The sequence below is a fragment of the Neolamprologus multifasciatus genome, chromosome 20 (assembly GCF_963576455.1).
Source record: "Neolamprologus multifasciatus chromosome 20, fNeoMul1.2, whole genome shotgun sequence".
In the NCBI taxonomy this organism is placed as follows: Eukaryota; Metazoa; Chordata; class Actinopteri; order Cichliformes; family Cichlidae; genus Neolamprologus; species Neolamprologus multifasciatus.
The window spans coordinates 3593314-3605540 of record NC_140458.1 but is presented as its reverse complement, the minus strand read 5'-3'; the positions used below and the strand labels follow the sequence as shown (position 1 = coordinate 3605540).

The window sequence follows — 12227 nt, the reverse complement described above, 5'->3', positions numbered from 1 at the left end:
ATCGCCACCCAGATAAAAAATATCGAGATATGAATTTTGGGTCATATCGCCCAGCCCTACTTCAGCCTTTAATATCTCTGCCTCTCCCTCTATGACAGCTGAGGCTCCAGCCCCCCTGCAATCCTGAATTGAATAAGCAGTTACGAAAGTGGATGGATGATGAAATGTTTTTCCTAAACTGCTTAAATTAACAGATTTTGTACTGAAAGATAACACTTATCTTTCACGTCTTGATTGCCTAATTCTTAAATCTACTGTGATGGTAAATAGAGTCATCTCATCTCCCTTCTCATTGTCTTTTTCACTTCTTCCAGATTCCTCTTCGCTGACCGAAGGCGCAGATCTGGACATAGATGGTCGGATGATAAAAGGACCCAGAGGGAGGTCAAAGGTCGGTTTAACTTTTGTTTTGTTGTAGTATTACTTTGATCGGCGACTGTCATCTTAAGCCTTCTTCGCACATGAATTGCAGCCCTGAATTTGTCCTGACATGTGGTGCATGTGAGTGCACAAATAACCAGGTGTAGGTGTTCTACTTCCTGCACATCCTACCGAGGACAGGATGTGCAGGAAGCACCACCTAAATCAGAAAGTGTTTCCAGCTGTGCAGAAGTGTCTGAAGCAGACCGCTTCCTGCTGTGTGCTACATTTACATCTAAATTGTCTGAAGTTTACACTGGAAGACAGCTGTACTGTGGGACTGTCATTAAAGAGGCAGTACTGTTTAGTATCAGCAGTAATGTCTGTCTGTGTCCAGCAGGAGGAGTCAAAGTTCTACAGCGTGGACCTGGAGCGAGGTCCTACGGGTTTCGGTTTTTCTCTGAGGGGAGGCAGTGAATACAACATGGGACTGTATGTACTCGGGCTGATGGACGGGGGGCCAGCCCAGCGCAGCAACAAGATACAGGTACACGTGTACTCGTACTATTTAAATACACATACAGGTGCAAAATGCAAAATCCTGTTCATCATTTTAGATTTAGGTGTCAGTCGTTAGCTGTTTCACAACAAAAGTCTTAGTGAGGAGAACGAATTCTTGTTTTTATTTTGAAAGAGGTGCAGGAAGTCTTATTGTTTTTTTTTTCTTATTTCTTTTAACAATAATCTAATCTACTGATTAAAACCCTTCATTAATACTTTAATGCAGGTGAATCTATATGAGAGGAAAATAACCTTAAACATTAATGTGAACAGACGATCACAGGCATCCATTAAAAACATTTGGACAGATTTCAGCATCCTGGTGAAACGAATGCGATGAGAAGTCTTTTCCTGACTCGGTAGAATAAACTCTGACAGTGAAACCATGAGCCCGATCCAGGATTTTCTCAGAGTTTCCGTCAACTGTTCGATTAGTAGATGACACCTTCTACCTGCTGAGCTGCAGGAGAGAAGCCTCCCCAGTGTTACTGCGTTTGTGCTGTGCAGAGATTCAGAGATGCTCTATTAAATCTACTGATGATTCGTCTGCAGAAACGCTCTCTGTGATCTGTCATATCTGGTACTGTTAAAACACACGACACCGCTGAGCCAAAACACTGACCTCCAGGGGAAGTGAACATCGTTGGGTGTCAGGTAGGGACAGTCCAAGTCTGCAGGGGTGAGGACTCACCTCAGACTTGTTTAGAGAACAAGTCTGACAAACTTCTGGGGACTTAAAGGATCTGCTGCTGATATATAAACGTGTTTATGAGCTGAACTTTGGGCACAGTGAAACAGCAGGAAATGTTTCCACTCAGACAAACATCACTCAGGATCTCCGTCAAGTCGTTCTTTGTGATATTAAACCTTCTGAAATATTCAGAGCTTCACTTTGTGCCTGCAGCTCTGAGACTCCGATCATCAAACATTCAACATCGCAGCTGCTCGCATCGGTTGTTTGTTGTTCCACAAAAAAAAGAACTTCACAAAATGCTCTGCAGCAAATGTAGCGCCCCCCAGAGGCCAAAATAGCCAACCTTTCTGAACAGTTCAAATCCTGTTGACTCAAACCACCTGAATGTGTCATGTTTGTGCAGCGTCTGTCAACTGCAAGTTGAACGTTTTTAAATGCCACAGAGCTGAATTAAGTTAATTAAAGTAAATATCTAAACAGTTTAAGCAGCTTTAGATCTAAGAGGTAAAATATTGGACTGAAATATGGACTGAAAATAATAATAATAATCTGATCTGTAATTGTCTCTCTGATGTCTTGCAGCTGAATTTCGTTTTCAATACTGTCAGCTTCCTCAACAATCTGCACAAAGACTTTTTCACTTCTGATGATTGCACATGCTCCTGCAGACAGAGGATGTTTGTCGGCTCCTGAAATAACATCTACTCAGTTTTATGCTTTGTGCACTTTCCTCCTGATGGTAAACAAGGTGTCACCGTGTGTTGCAGGTGTCCGACCAGCTGGTGGAGATAAATGGAGACAGTACAGCAGGAATGACTCACAGTCAGGCCGTTGAGCAGATCAGAAGAGGAGGACATCGAATCCACCTCGTCCTCAAGAAGGGAAACGGATACGTGCCCGACTACGGTGAGACTTCACAGGACGGACTTCAGCTCTGTTACACATGACACAGCTGAGAGAAAGCTGGGAGACATCCTCTCTGCTAAGACTTCAGTTTCTCTTGCTTAAGTTCTTCTTGATCCTCTCTGAATTCTTTAATCTTTTATATCTTTTAATCAAAATGGCACACGGTGAAGTTTGACCCCAAAGCATAGGAGGATCACTGAGTCACTCTGGGCGTGTGTCCAGGGGCACTCTCTACAGCTTACAATCAGCAAGATTAATAATAATCCTGCTGACAAATACACAGATAAACCAGCAGCACTGAAAACTGCCTGGATGCTTTAGTGACTCACTTGCTCTGTTAAGACAAGAGACTGAGGAAATAGCCGGGAAAGCTCTAACTTTCACAGCCTGCCCACAGCAGCTGAAAACTAACTTGTTCCAGGACAGTTTGCATTTTCTGACCTCATAAGGTCGGAATTTGTGCAGAAAATCGCTTTTGTGTCTCTAGCAGCAGGGTAGACCTTCAAACTTCATGTGGCCTTCCGATTAGCTCAAGATCAGTGCATAGAGAGCTTCCAGGAATGGGTTTCTATGGTCGAGCAGCTGCATCCACGGCTTACATCACCAAGTGCAATGCAAAGGGCTGGATGCATTGGTGTAAAGCACGCTGCCACTGGACTCTAGCGCATGGAGACATGTTCTCTGGAGTGATGAGTCACGCTTTTTCTACTGGCCTGCTGATGGATGAGTCAGGGTTTGGTGGTTGCCAGGGGAACGGCACTTGTCTGTGGCAAGTGGAAAGTTTGGTGGAGGGGGAAACAGCCAGTTTCTTGGAAACTCTTCTCATAGCTCAAAGAAACAGTAAAGCTTTAAAATAATAAGGTCAGTGAATTTGGAAGCAATCCGTGTAATTCCTAAAAGCTCAGGCGTCTGGTTGCTCTCAGCGCTCAGCTTCAGAGCGTTTTTTCTTTTTAGGCTCTGCATGATGTCATCAAAAAATAGAATACCCATCCTAATATGGTCATCTCAGCTACAGAAGCCCCTCCCATCAGGTTTCGTAAAAGGGGAGGAGTTAAAAAGTTTGTTTCAGGCAGCTTGAATAGCCCGGCCCACTATAAGATAAATAAGGATTATTTTGAATTGAGAGTTATGCAAAGCTACTCTATTAGAGTTCAAAAATATAAATATTGAGATGGAAATAAGAAGATGCTCATGAATACTCTGTTGAAGAGGCTTTTGTAAAGTACTCCCTCATCACTGACCTTTGACCTTCTTCCTCGGCTCTCTCACTGTTTGACTTAACTTTCTTTGACTCTCTTTTCCTCTCCTTCCTCTTGTTTTTCCTCCTCCTCCTCCTCCTCCTCAGTGGAGCTCTCCAGCCTGTCTCTCTGTATGACCAACTCTAAACAGGGGGAACCCTGCTTCTACGTGATTGGACGCACTGAAAACACGCGGTTGGTATCTCCCATGTTTTTCCATCTGCTTTTCTTCACTTTCACTTCATCAGTCCTTCATCTTCACTGATCATCAGCTGCAGTCTGCAGCATTATAGTCACATGTGAATAGCCATCAGATTACTGTACTGAGTATTTTAAGTGTTATTATTTGCATGTAAAGCACCACACATATAGGTCCAGTACCTGATAGTGAGTAACCTGACAGTTTTATGTTGTTTTTGTTTAAAGGTACATTACCACCATCTTCTGGTGGTAGTAACATATTACAGCCAACCAGGTCCCGGTAAAACACTGACTGGCTTTAAGGTGTAGTGGTTAAAATATTTCTTACATGCAGAAAATCCCGAGTGTGACACAGAGAAGTGACACAGACTGAACTTTAGACTTTAGTGCCATCGTGTTGGTCATTTACACCCAGATTCAGAGGGGCGCCAAGTTAGCAGCTAATGTTAGCAAGCAGATTTCGATACCTAATCACTGCTGATTAAGACATTTGATAAAATTATTGAATTTCTGTGACCAGAACTTCATGGACAGTTTGCACCTCACAGCAGGCCTTATTATTTGTCTGTTGATTTCATTAAAAGGCATCGACACCACAAACACAAATGGGGCTTCAAGTTCAGTGGCTCATGATGGGAGAGGTGAGGCCCAGCAATCATTCGTTACACGAGCACACCTGTCCACCAAAGTAGCCACGCCCCTAACTTTAATAATTCAAAAAGAGCAAGTTTCAAAACAATTCGACTACTTTGCATTAGAGAAACTGCAGCTTTGGCACCTCAGCTTCATTTTTCAGCACTGATGTTTGCATGTTTGTAGCAATAGAGAATGTGTATTCTAATATAATAGAGATATAAACCTTCAAAAGTGCCAACATCTGAAATGTTTCTATTTTCACATCTTGGCTACATGATCATGAATTTCTGATTGAACCTCCTGCTTCATTTGTCCTGGTTGGGTTTGGTTCAGAGTCTGAACACAAAGCTTCAGACTTTCATATTAGACCCTGATTTTAAATAAAGATTGGAAACATCAGCAGGGTAACAGCAGAGCTGCCTGTTGGTCACTTTGGTGATTTTTTTTTTTTGACAGAAGAAAAACCTACTTTTAAAAAAATAAATCAAAGTAATAACCACAATAATTACTTGCAGATATTCAGATAATTATATTCTTTCTCTGTTTGTCCATAAGGCCCTGAGGAAGGAGCCCTCTCCCCCTCCTCCTCTTCACACACCGAGGAGCTGGATGTGGATATGATAACCATGACAACTGCCTCTCTTAGCCAGGAAATGAGACAAGGAAGTGGTGCGGGAGAAGGAGAGAGGAGGAGGAGAGAGAGAGAAACCAAAAGAAGAACAGGAGGATTAGGATTAGGGCCTCCTGCTCTGGACCTGGACATAGTGGAGGAGGAAGCACGGGTGCTGGAGAGGAGATGGCAAGAGGAGGAGCAAAGGGAGGAGAGGAAGAGAAGAAGTCAGACTGTCAGGCAGATGAAGCAGGATGACCTCAAGGAGCAGGGAAGGAGGAGCAGGAGCTTACCCAGGAGTGATGCCCGCCTCAGGGACTCACCTCTGTCAGAGGAGTCCAGAAGAGGAGGGGGAGACAGGGAGAGGAGAGAGGAGAGAAACAGCAGCACCAACCGCCGTGCAAAGCATGCTGGGAACTCGGCTGCATCTCAGAAGGCAGCGTTCTCCTTCCTCATGCCGCTGGACGATGACAGCAGTGACAGACATCTTTCCGACAGCGAATCAACATCCAGTTTTTCGGAGATGCACCTATCAGCAGCAAGCATCGCCACTGCTGGCTCGAGGGAGGAGTCTGATTGGAGGAGAGCTGAGTTGCCGTTGCAAGATGGAAACGGCCCGGGCCCTTGGCTGAAGCCGAGCACGCAGAGACTGACGCAGGTGCTGACGAGCAGTCAGATCCGTGGGCGGGGACTAGTGGGCGGGCTCTCTCTCTGATTGGCCAGCTGTGAGGGCATTCTCCTCTTTTATTTGCTGATTTTTTTTTTTATTGGCTACTTATCAAGGGCTTTTTTGATTGGCCTGCTGGAGAAGACACACCTCCGTCTGTGTCCAACTGGATGACCACAGAAAACTCTGTTTGTAATTGGCTGGTGGGTGACGTAACAGCTACACAGACCTGCCGAACCAACACCTTTAATATTACCCATCATGCCTCAGTACATCCTGAGACCTGTATCATAAAGCTATATCGGGCCGCCATCGCCTGTCAGACAATTTCAACCCTCCACTTATTTTATCTTCCTCTCGGGATTCTGTTTTATTTCGACTTGATTCGAGTAACATCCTAATACGGGTTAGGGTTAGATTACAGCGATTGAAACATTCACCAAATCACCCGAGCTGCCTGTGGACAGCTGAACTCTTTGTGATACAGGCTCCTGGTCTGCAGACCTGATGTGACGTTTCCGTGTGAAACATCACGTCTGCGTTTCATGGCTTCATCACGATCATCTTCACTCGCATCCTTCCAACTTCAAAATGGTATGCAATCAACATCCGAACCGAACAACGGCGCTGTTTCGTGATCCTCTCTGTGTAATCTGAGCATGTGAATATTACTGGAATGACTTTTTTATTTTTATAAACGTGTAACGAAATTATTATTATAACGATATTAGAGATTAAATAGATCCAGAGATGATTTGATTTGCCTGCTTGCTTGTGAAAAAGAAAGAAAAATAACCTGATGATGTAACAGAGCCATACACACGCACACACACACATACAGATGTCAGGTCCAGCTGTGGTCCTGTCGGCTGTCGGAACATAACATCACCATGGCAACATGGCCTGTCTCTATAGCGACAGCCGCGGAGGAGCAGGACGACCTGCAGCTTTGGATCATAACAAGTGCCTCGTTTTGTTTCAGCCTTCGTCCTGCAGACCGTCGCTTCGCAGAAGCTGCAGGCAGAGACGCACGCCGTCACTTCCTGCAGTACGTCAAACAACGGCAAGACCTTTCAGACACCAAAATATCCCATCATGCAACAGCCAATACTGAGCTTAATGCTTTTTATAATTGAGACATACTTGAGCTAAGAATCAGTTTGTGTGCCACAAAAACAAAACGACCCCTCATGTTATCTGAATGTGTCTTCGCCTTAACGCCAGAGGTCCCAAATTAGGGCGGCAACTAATTATTTTCACTACTGAGTAATCTTCATTGATTTTTTCCCTATAAGATGTCAGAAAATAGTCAAGATTGTGCTGTAACTTGTCCAACCCATAAATGCATCTTCAGAGACCTTTTATGGGTTTTCTTGTTGAAAGATGTTTAATTTACATCAAGTGAATCAAAGGAAATCATTAAATCCTGACTTCTTTTCTTCAGGCTTCAGAAAATCTGGCATTTTACCAACTAATTAAATTTATCGATTGATTTTGTAGCTCTGTTTAAAACAACAGGAACAAAATTTACACAGACCTCATCTGTAATCTATAAAATCTCAAAGTTAAATTAAATATAAATGGGTATATCAGATATCTGCACCCTTAAGACATTTGTTAAGAGTGTAGAAATAGTTCTGTTATTTTATAGACAAATCAATGAGAAGCAACAGTGCAGCCCTGTGTTTGGACTGAGGGTTCGTGTGCACTACAGAGATGTAAATAATATTGAATTAACAGATAAAACCAAAACACTGATTAATGTCCACAGGATAATGTGCAGTGACGTGATGTGAGACTGTCAGTGCATTGACACATGCATGACGTTCAGAGAAGTTCAGGTTGAATAGTGCAAACAATCACGCACACGTCTCCGCTGAATCGAAATAGCAGAAGAAACAGTGTCTAGATTTTTCTGTTTGTTGTTCACGTAGCAGGTTTTTTAAGCCACATTTGAAATGTTTATTTTAAAGAGTTATTCACGCGAGAGTACTTTATTTAAACAACTAATAACGCTAACAACATGGTAAGGCTCCTTTTAAGGAGGACCTATTCTGCCTTCCCTGAGGTCTCGTAACAAACCAAAGTATTAAACATGTCGAAGTAAAACATGGAAGCCAAAAAATATTTAGAAATTAGTAAAATTATATATAAAAAATATTTTGTTTCTATTTTCACAATAAAATTGGCCAATCACATGGAAGTGGCTGTACAAAGGAACAGCGTAGGATCGGTAAAAATAAATCATGCTACGCTACGTTAGCTGAGTCCCCGAATAAAGACCAAGCTGGAAATGAGCAGAATAGGTCTCCTTTCAGAATCACACCGAAGAAATGTAAAGGTTTTTAAAATAAAAGATTATATGATGTAAAAATAATAAAATGGTCACTGCTCTCTGCGGACAAACTGCAGAACAGTGTTTTCACACCTTATTTGTTGTCATTTATGGGCCGATCTGCAGTATGTGCTGATGTGTCAGATTAACTTAATGTTTTCAGTTTGTGCATCAAAACTCATCCAAAGACTGTTTATGAGATGAAGAAGCTTCACTCTGTAACAAAGCTGTTTTATTTTAGACCAATGAATGAAAACTATTTGTTGTCCAGACCCGAAGATGAAGGTTTTTTTTGTAAATGTCAAACTTTGGACTGTTGAAACGATATTTAAAAACATAACCGTGAGCCGAGGAAAGTTGTTTCCTTTTCATAGACAAAACATTTAATCCAAAGCATTTTTCAGCAGGTTGTTAATCAACAATAAAAACAGCCGTTAGCTGGATGAGCTTCTTTTTGACAGAGTGAAACTTCATCCTCCTCCAGCTGCTTGTGTTTCAGGACAGTTAAACTTGATGTCAGATCAATATTTGAGCTGATCAGGGTCACAGCTTTATAGAGGGAAAGGGAATATGAAACAGGATGTAAATATCAGATTTAAAAGCACCTGTTTTGTTGCAAAGATCAACAGTAACCCTTCCCTGTAACAGGCGTTTCTGATTTCACTGTTTGTTTGTTTTTTAAGCTAAATCACGTCTGGAAACAGCTGGACTATTAATGACTAACCTCAGAGTAAATTTAAGAATATTTTCAAATATGACTTCAAATACAGATTAACCTGTTATTGCCATTACATCGGTTACTGGCCAGTAATTTGTAAGTAGCAAATCAGACTTTATTTTCTATTCAAAGCAAACTCTCGCATTGAATCTATTAAATCACAGGCTTGCTGCTGCATAGAGGGGACAATAACCACTTAACCCTTTCTGATGCCAGAAATCACATTTGCAACACTAATGCAAACGTTACATATGTGCTGACTTCACTGACCTTGATTTGCAGCGTAAAAATGAAAAAAAGAAGTCAAAATTGTAAAAAGTCTTTTTAATGCATGCCCTGTGAGGGGTTAAGCATCAGTTCACAAATACTCAGGATTCAGAGCCTCGCTGAGGTCACGACAGAACATCCCTTTTTATGCTGAGGACAGTTCACTTCAAAAATCAGTTTTACAGATTTTCTTTCCTTTGAGCTGTTCATCCTTCCAGATGTCTTTGTTGTAAATTGCACAGTTTTGCAGTTTCATATAGGAACTGCAGGATTTAGAAATCCAACTGCATCACTGTGCAGAAGGAAGAATGGCTCTGTCCATCAGAGGGCAAGTCCTAAACTATATGGCCGACTGAAATCAAGACTGTAAATTTAATAATATTTATTGCTTTGATGTGCTATAAAAATACTTTGAAGTTATAAACCACACAAAAATAAATAAACCAACACCTCATCCATCGATCCATTGCATCACTTGCATCATTTTAATGTCTGTTTCTATGTTCCATCCACAGCCTTAGCAGTTAAACTACAAACACCACAAACCCCTGTGCTACCCTTTAGCCCCACCCTTCTGCCTCCTGTCTTTTAGGGCATTAGGATGTTTGTCTTCTATGCATTTTCTAAGACTGTGTCCTAGCGACCGATTCCCTGATTGGTGCAAGCAGCGCCTAATCACAGGATCGCAGAGTCTGGACTAATGATTCTAACAAAGGATCTGATCATTCAGGTTCTGGTCCAGAGACAACCAGGAAGAGCCAAGTTCACGCTGGACTGAACAGTTTTACCATCAGACCTGCTCCCAGGCAGCAGGCTGGAGGAACGCCACTCAGCTGTTTGCTTAATGCAGTTTTTATCTTCAGCAGTTGGCTGTAAACACGCAGAAGTGACTGAAGCAGCTGATCTGATCCGTCAGTGATCACTCGGTGTCTTTAGATCCAGTCTGACTTTAAAACTCTGAGCTGGACCAACATCAGCTCAGGTAGGCCAAGCTAACTGTCTGCAGCCTTGTTCAATAAACAAGCTCATGTGAAATGAACTGATCATTTGGGAAAATATCTTTATTTGCTTTCTGTTCTCAGGTCAGTGCCGGATAAAGTCGCTTATCCTGACAGTTGAAGCACAGGATAGCAGGCTGAGGATACTGAGGCATGCATGACAAATAAAACATTCAAATTTAAAGCAACACTTTATTGATAAGCATGAGCAAACTTCATAATTTCTTTTCTTCTGGGTACTAGGCACAGGTGTGATTTTTAATCATTCAAAGACTCATTGTGTAGATATAGAAACTGTATTTAGACACGTGTGAAGCTAACATGCTACAAGTCTGCCACAACTATCAGTTTCAGGTGGAAGGCAATCTTTGAAGACTACAGCCTTTTACCGTGACTATAGAGCTGATATTAAACCAAGATGAGAAATGAGTAAAAATCCATATTTGATTATTTGTTCAAATAAGGCCTCGTTCACATGAGCATAGAGTAAAGCTTTATATTCAAACACTTGCTAACTCTCCTCTGAGCAGTAGTGAAATTTGAAAGTGTGTGACACACACTTTTCATCTATAGTCCAAACCAGGTGGGTCACACCTGCACAGTGTCCTACTGACCTTACTATACAGATGGCAAACATGTCGGAGTTCATTTGAAATACACTATTTGTGCTCACACGCACACACTCCAAAGCTGGAGTGTTTCCTTGATGAAGACACAAAGGTGGATCCTCTGTCACGAGCCTCTCTAGCACACCGTCCAGGAATCTGCTAATAACAGCAATGTAAAAATAAATGCTCGTGATTTTAGTGGTCGGATGGCGTCCACGCTGACTCAAACTGCAGAAACTGTGTTTGTGAAGACTATTCCAGCATTCCTCCAACAAAAAAGCAAAGCTCACTAGCAAAAAGAAATGTGTTCATTTGCATATTAAAAATATAACTCACAGGCAGATGTAACAGTTAAGTATGCAATAGTATCTTTATAACAATATGTAGTGGCAATTCCTTTTGTTTGACAAACCAAACATCCCACAATTAAAAGTCCACAAGCCACTGCTGCACTGAGATACTATTTTGTACGCAGGCAAAAGAAGTCCACTGTCCAAACTTGAAAGTTGCGTTTTTATGGTTTATTTATCCAGTTTGGCAAGCAATAACAAGATCCGTCTTTTTTGTTACTTCCTGCTGCTTCTCCTGCTCTGGTAAAAAACCATAGGCCCACCCCAGTGCATGCTGGTCCTATACCAGTCTCTTTATTTATAGAAACAAAATGGCCTTACTGACTAATTTAACAAAGTAACAAATTTAACAAAGTAACATCAAACAAACATTGAAACAAAATATTAACCGACAAATAAACTTGCAAATAAATCCCAAAATATAAGTAAACTAACAACAAACTTTAACTAATTTCAAAATAAGAAAAAATAAGAACAAATAGCTCCAACACAATATTTTCAAAAAGCCTGGGTCTCTAAGGTGTTGGGCAACACCAATTTAACATGTTAATATTTAGCATTGCTGCAGCTCTTCTTTCCTCCTCCTGCAGCAGCTGCGTAATTTAATCACTTATCTGGATCTTTTCAACGTGTGCTGTTGGTGTTTTTTTCCACAAAAATAATCTGACTTGCAGTGTGCTAAAGATCATCCAAGAAGTTATTTCCTCAATTTTACAAAAACATTGGTGGCATCAAATAATAATGTAGAGTCTTCAAGACAAATAGCAAAAGAAAAAGGATGTTTTCTGATAATCAGATGAATAAAACTCAAATTACAAGCTGTTAGGTTTAAAAATTGTCTTCACTCGTTTTCATTGCCATTAAATATTGAAAGTTTTACTATTTTTTTTTTTATATCTATTAAGACCAAGTCTAGCTCATTACTGAAAAAGAAAACCCCTTTCACACTGTATGTTTTCAAACACCTTAAAAACAGCATTAAATTATTATTTGTTTTACTGGGTCTAATATGATATTCAGTGGTTGAAAACAGTTACGTCTGCAGTGGCTCACAGATGCAGAGTGAACATTATTTATT

The 12227-nt window shown here is 41.2% G+C and overlaps 1 protein-coding gene across 5 annotated transcripts in view; it reads left to right on the top strand.

Annotated features, from left to right (window-relative positions):
• magixa (MAGI family member, X-linked a) overlaps positions 1-12187 on the top strand; it is a 73656-nt gene extending 61469 nt beyond the window's left edge. For 2 of the 5 annotated variants that reach the window (XM_085146023.1, XM_085146022.1), the window contains exons 18-21: positions 315-391; positions 761-907; positions 2383-2521; positions 5152-12187. In XM_085146023.1, the coding sequence (XP_085002149.1) occupies positions 315-391; positions 761-907; positions 2383-2521; positions 5152-5921 (1133 nt within the window). In that variant the 3' untranslated portion in view covers positions 5922-12187. Of the gene's footprint in view, positions 1-314; positions 392-757; positions 908-2382; positions 2522-3866; positions 3955-5151 lie in introns of all 5 variants that reach the window. The other 3 variants (XM_085146021.1, XM_085146020.1, XM_085146024.1) reach the window with 2 other exon arrangements.
• The last annotated feature ends 40 nt before the right edge of the window (positions 12188-12227 follow it).